General features: G+C 40.1%; 1 protein-coding gene across 6 annotated transcripts in view; it reads right to left on the bottom strand.

Annotated features, from left to right (window-relative positions):
• Positions 1-18,873, bottom strand: part of OSBPL1A (oxysterol binding protein like 1A) — a 68,846-nt gene that overhangs the window by 6,243 nt on the left and 43,730 nt on the right. For all 6 annotated transcript variants that reach the window (XM_035125123.2, XM_035125126.2, XM_035125129.2 and 3 more), the window contains 10 exons: positions 11,305-11,380; positions 10,268-10,402; positions 9,776-9,873; positions 9,406-9,588; positions 8,327-8,434; positions 7,047-7,136; positions 6,055-6,181; positions 2,809-2,925; positions 1,429-1,552; positions 365-455 (listed from right to left, as the gene is read on the bottom strand). In XM_035125123.2, the coding sequence (XP_034981014.2) occupies positions 365-455; positions 1,429-1,552; positions 2,809-2,925; positions 6,055-6,181; positions 7,047-7,136; positions 8,327-8,434; positions 9,406-9,588; positions 9,776-9,873; positions 10,268-10,402; positions 11,305-11,380 (1,149 nt within the window). The remainder of the gene's footprint in view (positions 1-364; positions 456-1,428; positions 1,553-2,808; positions 2,926-6,054; positions 6,182-7,046; positions 7,137-8,326; positions 8,435-9,405; positions 9,589-9,775; positions 9,874-10,267; positions 10,403-11,304; positions 11,381-18,873) is intronic.

Here is an 18,873-nt window from a genome sequence, read left to right as displayed (position 1 = left end):
AATGCTAGGGATTTTCACAGACTCCAGTGTGGCTCTACGGAAAATAATTTGTTTACCTCACTCATAATTCTAATTCCACTTCTGAAATACAAGGGGCTACTGCTAAACCTAAGCGTTTTTGAAAGCTTTAACATGAGCAAAAAATCTAGTAATGACCGAAATGAGCAGAAGTTAGTAGTTAGATCACTGTTGTAAAATATAAAAGGCCTCTTTCGAAAATGATGGCGCAGAGTTTTCAGACTATGAGCAACTTGACATGTGTAGTATTGCCAGGCAATCCCAAGTATGCACACATTTAAAAAGAGAGTTAGAAAAAACATTTGTAAACTATTAAATCAAGTGCTTTAGCCCCCAGTTTACTGACCTTGTCTTCCAGTCTTCCTCTGACTTTGACCTGTTTTTACGAGCAGCTCTTTGTTTTTCTTCAAGCCTCTTCTTTTCTTCACTTGCTACATCTACCAAGAGACAGACAGAGAAAAGGCTGGATGCAACTGAAACATACGGAAGAATACTCCCAATAGCTGGAATAATGCTATGCCAGTGACACGGGTAGAATTTTAATGCCATTTTGGTTGGCACAACTAGAATCTTGAGATTTTTGTGCAGTGGTGTGAACTGGTAGATAATTCAAACACCAGCTTCACTGTAATATTTCCCATGCTTCCAAATAATGGGACTAACCAAGAAATGAGGCAAGATAACAGACATGTAAGGGCATGAGCAAAAGTCTTTTATGCAACAGGACTTTACCTTCCTCTTATCCCCACCTATAGCACCTCTCATGCCTTCCAACTCTGCTTCAGAAGGTCCACCCCACCCCCCGGAGCAGATTTTGAGGGTGTACAAAAGGCTGCCACAGGGGAGGTGAAGTCATGTTATGTGAGCTAAGCGATAGTGTTATGTGCAGTGATAGTGTTGGATACAACCCTGACATTGCAGCATTTTCACATATTCTTTGCTTCTGTAAATTTACATTGGAAATCAACTGAAATTTGTTAATATATCATGAGTTTGCATTTGTGTAAAGGAAAGTGAGTTATTTTCGTGGCATTGCTACAAAATCAGAAACCAGCTCCTACCGGTAATAAAAGTTGACACTGTGAGAAAGGACAAGCTGAAACTCATATTCATAAGGCAAAAATTTTCATTTATATAAAATCAATGACAAAACAGAGAACCATTGCACGAGGAGGAGCTGCCTTGCTAGCTGTAGGAGGGGAATGTCAGATGTAAATATTCTTAAAACAAAAAGTTAGCATCAGATTACTATTTAGATCACTAATAGGCATTCCTTTGCAAGGGACTCTGTAAAATTTGATTGCTAAAACAAATCTATACATGAAAAGTATATCCTATAAAATAAAGCATTTGGATATAGATTTCCCCCCAAAAAAAATAAAAATAAAATTCAGTTGCCCTTTAAATTACCTATGTCACCATTTTCCATAGCTCTTATATCTGGCCTTAGCCTGCAGTCTGTTTTAGGAATAACACTTTCCATTTCTTGATCCAATTCATTCAAAGCCATAGCAAAAGTAGTGAAGTTGTACATCTGAAAAACAACAAAGAGCTTTTTGAATGTTCTTTTATTTTTATGAGCAAGTACCAGCTGTTAATAGGCTTATACATTCTCAGAGGAAGTATCCAACTGAATTTCTCAAGGGATCAGTCTTGGGGCCTTTTATTCAATGGTTTCATTACAGTGGCCTTGGGGAAAGGAGTATGTTCATGGAATGAACAGGTATCAAATTATTCTAAGTGGCCTTTCAAACAGAAAATGGCTGAGATATTGTGCAGGACGAACTAGAAGACTTCAAGAACTGGAATGAGATCAATGGAAGAGGATCAATGTCAACATAACAGAAAGTGTTAAGCTGCACGATGAAGGACAGATTTGTTTTGTTTGCTGCAGGCTCATCAATTGGAACGAGGCAAGGGAATATTTCAGAACTTGGATCACCACAAGATGATTATGGGGACTATAGGCTCCAATGTGACTGCAAACATTGGAGTACAGGCTCCAATGTGACTGAGGATTTAATTGTATATAAATAATAGGGGTAGGGATTAATTGAAACTAATTGATATCCAACTCTCCATGTTAAATAGATAGAATTCTAATTGGGTCTAAAGAAAGAGGCAGACAAGTTTTTTGACAAGGATGCCACAAATCCAAGTATACAATATATATTCTGACATGCACTGCGGTATATGTGTCGAGGAAGCAAGAGCCTAAAATTTATATTCTGCCATAAAAACTCTCAGGGAGGATCACAATACTCAAAAAAACATTAAACTGGCAGTAGAAACCCCAAATTTACACAATGCTTTCCAAGAACAAAACTAATTCTGCTAATACACATCCCTTGTGCTAGTGAAACAGGAGCACTGGATCCTACCTTGTGTCTAGGTAGGAAGGGGGTAGCCTTGCTCAAGTTTGCTATGGAAAGAGAGAAGGCTAACTAAACCTTAAATGTTTTATCAAAAAAATTCTACATTGATAAGGATAATCCTGTCTTTTACAAATGTTACACACAGTGATGGAGGTGCTAAGAGGTTGAGGAAGGTACAGGGAGAGGATCAAATCTAACTGCCAGACACCTAATTGTAACCTGAATTTTGTTTTCTTGAAATGGAGGCATGAGCTAGTGGAAAGTTGTCCATATTCTCTCTTCTCTTCACTTACACACCCTTTAACCCAGGCAACATGAGATAGATCTCACTCACATATACAAAGAAATGCAGCACAAGTGCATGAGACAAACACTGACAAAATGCAGAGTCTTAGTCAAGGATGTTCCTCCTCACCTGTGTTGAGTTAGAAGGCCTTGGGGCTATCCTCCATAACAACACACTTCCAGGTATAACACACACACTTTCACAATCTGGCAAGGGCATCTCCTCTGGTTCATCAGAACTGCCCATCTATAAGAAGAAAGTAAAATGAAAAACAAGAACCTGCAAACTAGCTCTAGTAGTTAAAAGAGGCAGCAGAATTAGGCACAGATGGAATATTTATATATGCAAACTTTTATAAAGCAAATAAAGGTATTTACAGATATAAATACCATCTGTTACAGATTTGACAGATGGTCAAAATGGAGACCATTTTGGACAACATGGGAGTTAACATTTAATAATTCCCAAATACTCTGCACAAGAAAAAAATTCCTTCAGTAGCACCTTAAAGACCAACTAAGTTTATATTTTGGTATGAGCTTTCGTGTGCATGCACACTTCTTCAGACTAGTGTATCTGAAGAAGTGTGCATGCACACGAAAGCTCATACCAAAATATAAACTTAGTTGGTCTTTAAGGTGCTACTGAAGGAATTTTTTTATTTTGCTTCGACTCAGACCAACACGGCTACCTACCTGTAACTAGAACTCTGCACAAGGAGAGGGAAGGAGGGAGGGAGGGATCATTCTCAGACTTGTTTGGACCACCCTGGAACATTCATAGGCAATAAGGAATTCCATGTCAGCAGGTGAGCAAGATGGCAGATGAGTGATGGAGCGATCTGTCCACTACTCTGCCTGCCTACTTTCTTTCTGTGCTGATGGCCTCTGCAGCCAGCACAAAACCAAGTTGGCTGGTGAAGGAGGAATGGATAGAAGGCTTTGTTTCTTACTGATCTGCCTAATAAGCCTCTTAGCAGAATCACATTTCCTCTCCACAGGCTAATAAGATATCTGGCCTTATATACAAGGCTGCTTTAGAAAACGTATCTGCTTCAATGAATAGGTGTTCTGGAAACACATGCTAGATTTGGAATAACCTAATTTTTATTTTAGGATATTGAGAAATGCAGTAAAACCAGCCTGCATACAGAATGCTACACTAAGATGAATGTTGTCAACAGGTTCATGAGGATACTTTTCAGCCCCATTAAACCACAAGTGAGCCACCTGTGGGTCACTTAAGGTGCAACACCAAAAGCTTGAGGGGAAGAGAGAGAACATGTATCCTACCCACATTGCTTTGGTCAGTCCATTGCCCCGTTATACAGCCCCTCACTACCCCCCAAGGTAATATGGCCCTTCATCCCAAAACGGATGCCTAGACTTCCATTAAATAGTGATGATTTCCTATTTTTCTCCAACAGAACTCAAAGCAACCTACAAAATGCTCCCCAGGTGGTCTTATCATCCAGCCATCAAGACCTGCTTAAATAAGTTAATGTTTCATGCGCTTTCCAACTGCACCCATAGTCCCAACGGTGTGATAACTAACCGATCATGTAAATAACGGGAGTAAATATTAATTGTATAGGTACTAGGGATATATGACTGAATTATCTCTTAACCTGCCCCGCTTGCGAACGTTTTGCTAATGGTTGGCAACAGAAAGCTAGACAAGAGGGGAACCTCTGACCCTCCAGAAGTTTCTGGACTACAATTCCCATCATTTTTGACCACTGGTCATTCTAGCTCTGACTGATGGGTATCGAATCCAACAATGTATGGAGGGCAGCAGGCTCCCCCCCCCCCCGAGACAGACCTTTGATCTGATAAAGTCAATTCCTTGGTGTGTGTTTTTATTTTAAAAAATTCCAGTTCATATGCAATTGGGGGCAGGAAAAGAAATGTGCAGACTGCCTGGGGGAAACAAAATAACTGTCTACATCTTTTATGTCTGTATGCAAATTTACAAAACCATAGATGGTTAAAAGGAAGAAATTGCCAGGGGGCAAAGCTTTGTTTGGTTGTTTTCTTTTTCTCCCCTTCAACCATGCATGTCTCTTCCCTTTCATGTTTCTTAATTGGCTTTTTTAAACCTTCTTTGCTGCTCTATGTCCTGTGCTCCCGCTTTATCGGATCTTAGTGTGAGATACTGATTGTGGTCCAATCTATTCAATTCTCCTCCTTTTGAGCATGTGAAGCCAGAACTTTCTAGAAGGGACTTGGAAGTATCTCAGCTTTAAATCCTCGCCATTAATAAATCTGCTCTTATCCAATTCCATCTTCCTTGTAAATTCCATGTATCTACAAGCCAAAGCAAGGCTCCATATATTTAAGCATTTTGTATTTTGCACCACAGCAGCAATCATCTTCTGCATAACCAGAGTTTGCTAGTAACACAAGAGGCATATACGAATGGTATGTTTTTCTTGTCTGTTCTTCCTGTCCCCCTGGGCCCTTCACAGGGCTGCCTCTCAAAGACTGCAGTAGATCTCTAGAGTCGTTCCATACTCTTGATAATAAGTGAAGTAAGATGTGTTACAGGCAGCAATTCATGTGAATCACTACTGGAGCATTCTGAAATTATAAGCATTGAGAATGTACCAGAATTGGTATAACACACACACACTAAGGGAAAGATCCAGCCAAAATTAAACATGCTAAAATCACTCCCAACTGTGGTTGCAACAACTCCTATGTTTTGGTGAGTAAAAATTAGTTTATTTCCCCCCTTGAATAATTTGAAGGTCTTTAAAAAGGTATGAGCTCCTTCCATGGGGCTGATAACCCAAGAGCAGGCGCCACAATTTGCAATTGTGTGTACAAAGCTACACACACACCCCTTACAAAAAGGGAGAGAATCCCACAAACTTCATGGCAGCCTGCCTCCCCCCCACCCAATTTGGTGGTGTCTGCAAAAATCAATCCAAGGACAGGATACAACATCACAAATGTGATGAAGTTTAAATAGCTTTTGTCTACTGAACGGTAAGCCAGAGGTCCTTCTGCTTTGACATAACAGGAACCCTTAGCTTAATACAAGCCAATGTGTGCCAAAGTTGGTGCAAATGAGTGAGAGGCGAGGGCAGTGAGAGAAGAGGTTTTTGGGCCCAGTGTGCTTTCCTCATTTTATAAACCATGGTTTATGGAGCTCTGCAAGATTGTTCGAACTAGGTCACATTGTGAACTAGGCATGCAAAGTCCAAAGGAGAAGAAAAAAACGTTTTCAGGATTTTTAAAGCACTGAGGAAAACAAGATGGGTACATAAATCCTTTCAAATCATGCACAATGCCATCAGTTGAGGACATTTTTTTACTGTTGTTAGTTTTAAACAAACATCTCTGTTACCAAGTTACATTTTAATATCAATACCTGCTTGTTGTTTTTCTTCTCTTCTGTGTTCTTCTTGTCATTCTTTTTGTAAGCTTCAAATGTTGCAAGATCAACGCTATACAAACACTCAGTCCATTTCCCATAGAGTGCACAAAGTTTCTTTTTGCTGTCAAAGAGTCCCCCGCAAAACAAACAAATTAAGGAATAGCTGAAGTACTGACTTATTATAATATTCAGGTTCACACTCTAAACCACTGGTCTTCAATTGGTTGCTTGGGACTCATGACCTAAGATGGTTTGCAACAGCAGCTCTTACCACCACAGAAACAGATGGTAGAAAATTAAGAAATGGGTCCTCAGTGCATGTTTGAGTTTAAAGGTGGGTCCTTTATCTGAAAAGGCTGAATGAAGACTATGGCTCTAAACAGAAGCTAAGACAGCAAATGCTCAACTCACAGAAGCTAATGAACATCTAAGTCTGGTGTAGGGGACATTTTTCAGACCCAAAGGAAGCATTATTCTCTCACAAAATTGCATGCCACTGGTGAGCAGGGACAGAGACAAAAGAAGGAAACACAAAGAATGTGTATCTTGCCTTTGCATAGCTGCCAAGTTTTCCCTTTTCTCACGAGGAAGCCTATTCAGCATAAAGGAATTTCCCTTAAAAAAGGGATAACTTGGCAGCTATGCCTTTGTACAGTGGGCTGTGTTCTAACTATGCAGAAGTCAGAGGTTCATACACGAGACTCTCTCCATCCAGGCAAGCAAGAGGCTTTATCAGAGTTAAGACCACATTCTAGCCAGCCCAAAGCACTCAAGGAAATGGGAGCAGGGCCAGTGAGGGGTGTGACCTGAACAAAGGCCTGAGGACAACAGAGGTAGCCTGGAGGGCGAAATCTGCCCCCCTGGGGCCTGAGGCTTCTCATCCCTATGTATGCAACGTAACTAGTAGCATTTCAGCATTTTTGTAAAAAATAAAAATAAATGATCTCCCATATGATTTAGAAATATAAGCAGAGAGGCTTGCTTACCTTTTATCCTGAATGTAACCTTCCACTTTGTGCAATTCCTTCCCAAAAAGGCCACAGGGCTTGAAGTTTAACATGCATTTTTCACCAGTTCTGTGGGGGCAGAAAATTAAATTTAACTCTATGCCTTCTCATAATTTACACTTTCACATCAAATATTGGCTAAGCCATTTAAAGTACTTCAAGCATGCAAGCTCTAGCTCCTGTAGCATTCAGCATAATATATGCACTATATCTGCCTTTATGAGCTTTACTACTAAGGAGATAAGTGTTAAAGGAAAAAAGAAGCCCTGATCAGCAAACTTTTTCAGCAGGGGGCCAGTCCACTGTCCCTCAGACCTTGTGGGGGGCCGGACTATATTTTGGGGAAAAAATATGAATGAATTCCTATGCCCCACAAATAACCCAGAGATGCATTTAAAATAAAAGGACACATTCTACTGATGTAAAAACACCAGGCAGGCCCCACAAATAACCAGAGATGCATTTTAAATAAAAGAACACATTCTACTCATGTAAAAACATGCTGATTCCCGGACCGTTCACGGGCCGGATTTAGAAGGCGATTGGGCTACATCCGGCCCCCGGTCCTTAGTTTGGAGACCCCTGCCCTGATCCAATATAAATTAAATACACTGGATCTCTGACCACTGCAAGAGTAACATAATATTCCCTGACATACACTTTCTCCAGGAACATTTTGGATCTGAGTGATGCAGAGAAGTGCTATTCATGTTGCCTCAAACACTGATTATGCTTTTAATGTTTTCTTATGCATTGTAATACAGTGGTACCTCGGTTTATGAACACAATTGGTTCCGGAAGTCTGTTCATAAACTGAAGCGTTCATAAACTGAAGCGAACTTTCCCATTGAAAGTAATGGAAAGTGGATTAATCCGTTCCAGACGGTCCGTGAAGTAACCGTTCATAAACTGAAGCAAACTTTCCCATTGAAAGTAATGGAAAGTGGATTAATCCGTTCCAGACGGGTCCGCGGAGTACTTAAACTGAAGCGTTCATAAACTGAAACATGGGTGTAATTTGTTCCGGAAGTCTGTTCATAAACTGAAGCGTTCATAAACTGAAGCGAACTTTCCCATTAAAAGTAATGGAAAGTGAATTAATCCGTTCCAGATGGGTCCGCGGCGTTCATAAACCGAAAATTCATAAACCGAGGTGTTCATAAACCGAGGTTCCACTGTAAAGAGTACATTTTATATGTGTTACAGTATAAGCATGCCACACTTTCAAGCTAAGTAGCAAGTTAAGACTTCCAGCTTACTTGTGATTGGTTATTTCCATATTCCCATACTGCTCAATCCAAAGCTTGCCCACAATAATGTTATGCACACAGCATGTAGGATTTGTCCATGTGTATGCTTCATTATGTCTGAAAGGGAGCAAAGAGAATAGGCTCTTAGATTCACAAAACAAAAGTCATCAGAACATGCCTTTAGGTCAAAATCTTTCATGGTGCAAGGAAGCGTAAGCCGATGGTTACTTTTCGCTCTCACAATTTTGTATGCTTTAGCAAATCTTGGCCAGTCAGTCCTACTTTAACTCTCTCCCCATCTCCTGGCCAGATGAATCTAGGTTTCAGGCATGCACCATGCAAGTCTCATATCCTCAATTTACTTGGGAATCTCTCAAACACATCTAAGACAATCCCAGAATAGCCAACTCTTCTGCACAGGTTTCAAAGACAGGAACTTCAGCAGCCTAAGCTCAGTCAAATACCATACTTACCTGAACTTTGGCAAGGAATGATCTCTGCCCATATCAGATGGGCACACCCATCCTCTGGTTTTCAAAGCCCTGACAGCCAGATCTGTGCAGTTTGCCTGCCTGCCTTCTTTTTACTTATATACCATGCCTGCTTGGTTCCATCTCTACAAATGGAGGGGGGGAGTGTTCAGGTTTTAGGATAGAACAGTAGCTCCCCAAACATTTTCCCCCCACAGACCACCTGAAAATTGCTGAGCACTTTTCTATCTATCTTTGTACAAAGCACTTAATGATTTTTCCATCTGTCTTGGCAATTGTAATGCTTTATTGAAGATGCCATATAATTTTCTAATTGTATTTGCATTGTTTTTTTATTTCCTGTAAATTGTATTTGATTGTAATCTATAGCATTTAAATTGTAATACAATATAAGAAATAAGAGAAGCAATTAAAATACAGTTAAAAATCAGCAGTTAACATGATGGGTATGCTGTCTCCCAGGTTCACCAACACAACACAGACCACCTGAACGTCCACAGTTTGGGAACCCCCAGTATACATTATACAACACTGCAGTTTACATGCCACTTGCCTTTTGCCTAAGGCAGCCAAAAGATATCAAATAGATCAACTTACTCAAGAAGTTTCAAAGTTATTATCCCTTTGGGTTCTGCTTCAACACTCTTTCCCCAGAACTTTAGTTTAGGATAAATAGAACCATGAAACACAAAGTCATTGCTCAGTCCTTCAGCATAAAAAGCACTGACTGGTGGGTGATGACTAACTTGCTCTGAGATGAGTCTGAATCCAAGGTCCTCTCTAAACATGGAAAGAAAGTGACAGTTGAGTGATATTTGCAGTTTCTCTACAAAAGTGGATAAAATGAGGCATTGCCACATCAGCTTTGTACATTAAAAAAGAATCAATGAACAAAATCTTAAATATCTGACATTAACTTTCAATTCTCAATGAGCCAGCTAGTTAAATTGCATTGTGAGTTTGTTACCTGACCAGTTCATACGTCTCTCCAAGTAATGGGTTGAATGGCTTTCCTGTACGTTCCCACTGAGAGGCAACAGCTGAAACAGCAAAGGCAGCTACACACTGTTGAAAAAGCAATTTGCACTCATATTTATGTTCGTTTAAAGCAGGAAATCTTACCAATTATTTTGTGTGTGTTTTTAAAGCACTAACTCTCATAAAGAGGTAAGCATTCAAGTAGTTAAGTAGCATGAAAACATGTAACGAGGAAAAAGTCAATTACAACCACCACTTTAAAAACAGAAAAACCAAAGAGTTAAGCAGTACTGCTTAATGCCAACCCAACAGCCCTGATATTCAATAGCTGGAGGCAAAATCACTTTTATTTCATGCACAACAATGTTCACAACAGTGTTTCAGATGTTGTAATAATAAGCAGCTCTCCTCTTTATCTACCTGCATGAAACGGTATGCAATAGTCAGAGAACACCAGATGCATTTATTCTGAGCAGAGTACCTGCATTCTTTCAACCGGGTCCAAAAGCGAACTGGCCTTATGAATTAAGTATGTATGCTCCATATATTCTGTCAGTCGCTGTAGGAAACTCAGTGGCTCGTTAAAAATTACTGGCATAGTGATCTTCGACAGCTCCTAGCAGAGTGTTAAAAGCATTTATTAAAAATGTTTACATCTACTACTGTGCATTGCCAACATTATGACTGGTATATGTCTTATCATAAAATACAGCTGGTACATATTGGGGAAGGTAGAGGGTGATGTGAAAGGAATGTGGGGGGCGGGAACCCTGCCTCCCTTTTAAACAAGAGCCCTACAGCATGCAATGGGTAGAGTGCTGAAGTTGTACTGTATCAGGGAAACCTGGTTTCAAATTTCCACTAAGCCATGAAACTCACAAAAGAATTCCAAGTCCCTCACTCACTCTAATCTACATCACAGGGTGGTTGCGATGATGAAATGGGCAAGGGAAAGGACCACCCTAAGCTTGAAAATATTACTAAAACACAAATCATAAAAAGAGTTGAAAGAAGGCTGATTATTTTACAGTGAGCTGAAATAACACTTAGAAGGCATTAATACAAAAGGGCCAGTATTAATTAAGCTGTTATTTTATTTTATTGTTAATTATTAATTACAATATTAATTATTAATTGCAGCATTAATTTATGAAGTACCTAACAAGCACTGTATAAGAAATAAAAAACCTAACAAGCTTTACCTGCAGGCTACAAACCAGAATTGCTTCCCCCAACTTAGCTTCTTCCAGATGTTTTGGACAACAACTCCCATCATCCCTGACCATTACTCATGCTGGCTGCAGCTGATAAAAGCTTGCCATACTTTTGTGACATTTGATTTTATATAACACACCCATTTACTTCCGAAATGCATGCATACAGTCAGTCAGTCCTTAATTCTTTTATTCAAAAGCTGGTTTGGACGGGGGGGGGGAGAGAGATCAATAATCTATTACTACACATTTACTATAAAGACTAAGATTTAAGTTTTTTTATTCTAAGCAATGTTTCACCTACCATTCCAATGCACTTTCTTAAGATGCTCCAAATACTGAAATCATTTCTGGAAAACATTGGAGAAGGCAAGCTTGTCCTAGATGGGGGAGGGGGGCAAGAGACCAAGTTCATTAGGCCTGAATAATATACTTCTTGTTTAAGTATTTGCAGAAAGAGTGTATGCAATACTGACAGAACAAAAACCTGTACTAGAACAGGCAACTGGTCTCCCAATCCTCAATTTTTCTATTCAAATAGGGCTCATGCTACATTGCTGATCACAAACCAGTTATGTACCTCAATATAAACCACCCAAATGTGCTGCATAGTAGCAATAAAGAAAATGCAACTTCGGTTAGGTAACCAATTCGGACAAACTGTTTTGTCACACAGGTAGTTGAAAAGATATGTCCTCAATATAAAAGTATGAATAATTATAATAAATATAAGGCATTGCCATACATTTAATTAAGAACTACTTAAGGTTAAACAGCCCAATATTCTGTATGAGTAACCACAGCTCAATTTGTAAAAGCAATTTTAAAAAACAGGACTTTAAGAAAAGATGTTCAGCTGTGAAATGTATTTCTGAAGCAGAAGAGGTGGGTGGGTGACATTCCACTTAATGCTGGACACTTGGTAAAGGCATTAAGTGTGTTAAGGAGCCTACCTTTGGGTGAGGGGAAGCCTGTTAATAACTTTACTATGCAACTGCTTCCCCTAGTCTCATACAATTCAGTTGAGTGATGAAGTTGACTAGATGAGACTAGAAACTGTCTGTGATCCAGACAAATTCACACCTAAGGAAGACTGTTCTGAATGCTAGGACATTATCTGGATGGTTCTCTCTTACTCTCCTCGGTCCCTGCCCCAAATATATATTGAGCTGTCTTTTTTTTTTTTAAAGCTCAAAACCCAGTTCTAACAATGCAAAGAAAGAATGACTTTTCATGGTTATCATCCAACGTGTTCCCGCAACAGTCACGCTAGAATGTAGATGGGTATTGCAGCAGGTGCTTGTCATGCCTCTGTAAGAATACCGTTGAGAATTATTGCTTGAAGCAAAAAAGCCCACAAAACCAGTTTGACTAGAGCCCATAATGGAACAGGAAAAATGAACATGCATTATCACTGGAAGTAACTGTTCTACAATGCTACTGTCCAACTCCCTGAAAGATTATCTTTGTACAAAGCCTGTACTACAGCACCTTTCAGCACCAGATGTGTCTTCATTTTGCCAACAACAGAAAATACAAATGTTTTTACACTTGTATTTTTTATTTTTATTTTAAATCCCACCACCCACCACAACCACCAAGTTAATTGGAAGTGGTTAGCTTTTAATATTACATCTTAATAAAACTCACTAACCTATCTCACAGGGTTGTGAGATTAAAGTAAGCAAAAAATACCTGGTAACCTGCCGAAAGCGCTTATGGCAGGAAAACCTCTAATGGTGCAAAATACATTATTAATTTCTACATCAACCCAACATAAAGTCTGTTAATTCCTCTCACCCCCCCCCAAAAAAGCACAGCTAGCATACAAGCCAGCATGAAAAATTGATATTTTTAAGGGAACAATTTTAAGCTAGGTGGCCTGTAATATACTTGTGCACCAAAGAGATGCTGTCTTTCCAAGCATAATTTGCTCCATTTTTCGTCACCAGCCCTGGGTGATCCCAGTCCAAATACATTCCTTCTTCCAGTATTAAAGAAGTGTGGTCTTTGTTTTTTAAAGCAACACAAAACACAGCCCTACATGTGTTCTTGCTTCGTGTTATGATTTTCCCCAAAAGAACACCAAAGTGAAAAATCTGTATATCACTAAAAAACACTTGACATTTTGTAACCGAGTGTTTTACCCTTATAGTAAGAAACACAATTGGAGAAAATTGTTCTTCACTTTCCTGAGAACAGTCGTCCTGGGAGTACTGTGTTCAATCCTTGTGCTATATGGAGATTGTTCAAACTAAATCTCTGCCTGCCACGAACAAAATCCTGTCCAAGACTCTGAAAACAGTCCTAATTTCACAGTGTTGCTTCAACCTCACTGAGCCCAACAGGAAGTCATATGGCAGACTCCTGTCGTAGTAAAGTTGTTTTCCTAGATTTACTACCCATTTTGAATGTACTTCTCTACTCAACAAACTGTTTCCAAGAATCCACTAAACAAACCCAGCCTAGTGCACTGGACCCCAAGAGTCTTCCCTCTTTTATTTTCCCTCCTTAGAGGAAACATGTTTTTGTGGCATCTTGGGCCACATTTGGTAGGGAGAAGCCAAAAGCTGGGAAATCCGCAAGGTTGCTTTGAATCTCCCCTTCAGATATTTTTCTGACTCCTTTGGTGCTTGACAGCAGCAAGTGAGCTTCCCCAGTACCACAGCCTTTAGGAACTCCAAGGGCATCTCTGCTAAGCAGCTCAGTCACTCAGCTCAAAGCCTTAGAATTCACTCTTGTGAGAATTCACTCCCACAAGACGTAGTCACAGCCACTGACTTTGGTGACTTTGAGACCATTAAACATGGGGAATACATGGCTATTGGCCACAACGGCTGCATTCTAGCTCCACTTTCAAAGACAGCATGTCTGTGCACACCAGTTGCTAGGAATCACAGGTGAGGAGTGTGCACTGTTGCACTTGGCCCTGCTTGTGAACTTCCCATAAGCATTTGGTGGAGACTGTGAAAACAGGATACTGGACTAGATGGGTATTTGTGTCCTGATGCAGTGGGTTTTATTTTGTTTCTGTCTTTAGCTTCCTTTCACAATGCATTCTTTCCCCCCTCTCCTCTCTAATTACGGTATTGCGAGCTTAGCCCTATTGCTGAGAATGCTGCCCAGTCAAGAAAGAGGTCAGCAATGTCTTACACTGACAGTTTTCTCTTGTATCATGAATGAGCAACAGTCTTTCCCTATCTCTATGTTCTCAAACTACACAGCTCAGCTCCTGCCTGTGTACACCACTAAGGATATGCATGTTCAAATATTAGTGTTTCATTATTTTGAAGCACAAGAGAAGGCAAGCCCACAGAAAGAGAAAGCAGATGCAGTTGAAAGTTGTCAGAGACGTTGGTTTTCTGTAACTTTCAATTAAGATTAATGCTAGATTGCACAAAATTGAAGGGGAAAGGAAACAACTGCATCCCCAATAGTGAAGGTGGCTATTAAGCACAACTTTGGGGTGGGGGGACAGGGACACAATTGCATAGAAATAGAATAAAATGCTCTCAGCCACCGTTCAAAATTTAATAGTAACATTATTTGGGAATACCATTCAATGCGTCCCATGTTACATGCTGCATTAGCCACATCTACACTATGTATTTAAAAACCAGTTTACCCATCAGGGCTTTCCCCAAAGAACTCTGTGAACATACCCAAAGCAGTCCATGTCCCTTTATACAACAATAGTTCAGGTCTCATTGGGTGGAAGCCATGAAGGTTAAAACAAGTTGACATTTAAAGTATAGACATAAATATCACTTGTGAAACAGTAATAGGCTTAAGTTCTATTTCGGGGACTTCTCTATCTGCCCACCCCCACCCCCATTTATAATTTCTACACACAACCCGCCTGCCCCCAGCTAAGCTAAGAGTACTATATCTGGGAAGGAAGTAGTGGTCCCTTCACAGGACAGGCCTGCATCCAGATAACATTTTGACTCCACTTGATGGGAGACAGGAAGGCCCCGTTATTAAGGCAAGTGCCCAGTCCAGGATATCTGAAAAAGAATTCACAAGTGAGACAGAAGTCTTCAATTTCAGGAAAAAAAAACACTTGCATTGTTAAGCTCCTTAACAATATGCCTCCCTATACTTCTTTGCAACTATCATCAGCAACCAGCATTTATTACGGTACTTGCTCCAGCGAAAAAGATCAGTAAAAATAAATTTTAAAAAATTGACAGATTTAATTTCATCCAAGTTCGTGCAAAAAGGTAGGAAAATGTTTTCTAGTTTTAGAACTGCTTTCTTCAGTTACTCATCAGGATAGAGGGCAAGGTTTATACTGTTTATTTTACACTAATCTTTATCCTGCCCTTCAGCCAAAAAATGCCCCAGACCAGTTTACAGATCAATACAAAACAATAGAGTCACCGCCCTTAGGGTTATAATTTAAAAAGACAACACAATGGAGAAATGGTTCAGGAGGAATGAAGAAGTAAGACGATTCGTTCAAGTTCTTAGTGTCAAGTTCTCTTAACAAACAGCTGGGGTAGAAAAATTGGAAGAGAGGCAGCCATTGATCTCTCAGTTGCAGTGATGAAACAAGAGGCCCTTCCCTGCTACTGCTTGATGTAATGGCTGCCACCAGGTTGCAATGGCGAGAAAGAGGAACATGATTTCCCAAGCTTAATAGATTTTTAATTCTGTGAAATATTTTGCTTTATTTCACTGTACTACATTTTGCATTCCTTATGCTATATGCCCTAAACGGCATGGTATTTGTTAACTCACCAAAGCAGCTAACTATGGGCCTACCAATTTCGATAGAGTTTCAGTGAATAAAGAGGGAAGTGTTACACTAAGGAAGTGTGTATTCTCTCTCAATAAAGACATTCCTTGCACAGGTTATTTGCAGAAGACAAGCTGATACTAGTGTTTAGCTTAAACAATGATTTTTATTTTTATTTTTTTTAAAAAAAACACTGTACTATACCACTTTTACTGCTGCAATTCTGAAGGGGTACATGTGTGTGTCTAAGTAACACTTCTAGCAGTTGTTTAACTGAATTTTATAGCGAATGCTTAGTTTATTTTACAACAGTAAGAAGACCTGCATTTTCATGGCAATAAAAATAAAGTCATAACCTTCAAAAACTGGCCAGGTGAATGTTCCAGTAAGTCAAAAAAAACAAAAAACAAACAGTAGATAAGTTGACGAAGCCCATGGACCTTGACCAAAATGGATCTGGAGCACACCCTGGCATAGTAACCTAAAAAAGACTTATCTACGAGTCCCCAGGTAATGGGATTGCCTCAGTCAGGAACCTAAGAGATGGCTTTAGCCAAGCCACACTCTCAACCTCCACTTGCCATATGGGTACAATAGTTACCTACCTTACAGTATTGTTTTAGCGATGACAGCAGGGTATGCTATGTGAAAGCACTTTTCGCTAGCATCACCATCTCATTTTTACGGAACTCATGTAGGACCTACAACAAAGTGTTGTTGTGTGCAATGCTCCTGGTCAGGGTTCCAGCCAGACATGCCCAGGATTTCCCAGGATACGCAAATTTCACCACCATCCTGGTTTTCCATTTCCCTTCCTTCAACTGTGAGCCAGAGTTCTGTGGTCGCTGACATTCTCAGCCCTCACTGGGCAGTTCTTGGCATTCTGCTCTTAGGGCTCCCCCCCCCAAACCATTTTGCAAACCTTGCGGTTTCTTCCCCCCACCTCCCGTCTGCTCCCAGGCATGCTGAAACTTCCTTCTTGCACATGGATGGTGCTATTTTGGCTAGATAAGGATCAGTACTCCGAGAATGAGTTCACTATTAATGTATAGATAGAATGTACAGAAGAGAACATGCCCAAGAGTCAGGAACTTTGAATGAAAATTCCAATCTGATCTACTAGAGTCTCAATAAAGCCCTATTTACAGTTTACATCTAGTTTCACTATGCTATACCAATGGCTTTTATGACTTAAATAACATGCTTAGTACAAGCTGCATATGGTTTGTATCAAATGGCAAAGATTCTTTTCTGCTTCAGATCATGCACTCTTTCAACATGAGTTATGTATTGTCAACAATGAAAAATTCCAGGAGTTTGAGCATGCCAATTATCTCAAGCAACCAATAGCAAATGCCTAAGTTTAGCACCAGGGACACAGACAAACAAGCAACAAGACACATTCTTTGCACATGAAGCTGGCTTTAGCTCTCTTTTCACTTATTCTAGTTACTTCTCATATTCAAGGCTAAATTTTACAGGACAGTATTCTTAAATGTTTAAATTTGAATGACTTTGTGTTGCGGCTATATGGAGCTAGTTAAGCATCTACAAGGTAAACCCCATTACATATCATTGTTGTTTAGTCGTGTCTGACTCTTTGTGACCCATGGAGGTCCCCAAACACATCTTCATAGACTGAACTTGTGGTCAGATTTCCCCCAAACTGTTTGGACTATTGTATCTCTTCCCCTCGCACCCCAGACCACCCAAGATAATCTTTTGGAGTAGGTGGAAGGCTTGGTACAACAACTATTTCATCTTCAGCAATGTTTGGAGCACTATATGAAGACCAACCATGTATAGTTCCTTAGCACCTTCCCTCCCATTCTTCCCACTTCACAATCCCTTACCCCCCATCCAACCAAGAGTCAATAAACCAGCTTCGTGTCATTCAAGGAACTAACAGCATTTGAAGTGCTACAAATGGACTGAACTTCAGCATCCATTTAAGTCCCAAGATGAGGGGCAAGTAGCATCTCAATTCTGAAACTCTCAAGTTACTTGATTGTATAGTTTGTGTTGCTAGACATAGCCCTAAAAGCACAGAAATTAAGGCAGATGGGAGAGAGAGCGGTATATGGCCTTTATTTTGGCAGAGGCCAGCAAGTCACCTCCTGGTAGTACTAGCAAAGCCTAGAATCTTTAACCAGAAGGGGCCCTCCTTCCTGTTCCAATCACAAAAAACCAAGTACGAGACCTCATTGGGAGTGAGAGCTGCAGCCAATTAGTAGCACTTCCTTCAGCATGCCACTTATTGCACATAGACACAAGCAGCTGAGGAAATCAGTTAACATGCTTTTTTTGTAGAACAGGAGTTGTTTCTACATTTACATACAGGTGGTTCCATTCCTGACCTGTGTGTGTTAAGTGGAGTTTGCATAAGCCGGCCCTGACCCCGTCCCACCCCACTTTGGGACCACTTACAGGTTGGCAGAAACGAGCGTGTGTGTGATCATGTGTCAATCCAATGCACATAAAATGGTCACTGCCCATACTTGGGCTAATGAACATTATTTATATGTCTGGCTCACTGATAAGCCCCCAGTTAGCCTTTGTATATTTGGGGCTTTAAAAATATTGTTACAAGGTATCATTATGGAAGTTTAAATATTTTTGCTATTTGAAATCAGCACCCTAGAGTCATTAGCAACTTTTCTTACCCCTTCTCATTGCTGACACCAAGACTTAACTGGGATTATGCCAGTGTCAATGTGATTATGACAGAGTAACACGGTCAGAATTGCCCCTTCGATCTACTACCCTTCAAAAAGAGTTATGAACTTCCACTGAGGAAAACTGAGCAGCCAGTTTCTTGCTCCGTTTTAAAAATGAAATGGCACAGTAACAAGTGACACACACAACGACAAAAAGGCACTACTAGGACTGTGCATGTGTTTAGTTATTTCCCCCTATCCTTGTTTCAGAACTGCACATAATGTAAGCCTAAGCATGAGAACCCAGAAGTGAACATGTCAGATGAAATGACAACTCGTTCTCAAGACTAACTGGTTTGCTACGTTCTTAGCAGAAAAACCACTTGCCGCATGCCAAACACGTCCAATTCCAAACTCTGGCAGAATGTCTTTTCTGTATGTAATACAAACATCACTGCGGTTCTAGAATCATGAC

The sequence above is a fragment of the Zootoca vivipara genome, chromosome 8, assembly GCF_963506605.1.
Source record: "Zootoca vivipara chromosome 8, rZooViv1.1, whole genome shotgun sequence".
In the NCBI taxonomy this organism is placed as follows: Eukaryota; Metazoa; Chordata; class Lepidosauria; order Squamata; family Lacertidae; genus Zootoca; species Zootoca vivipara.
This window is presented reverse-complemented; position numbering and strand designations above follow the sequence as displayed.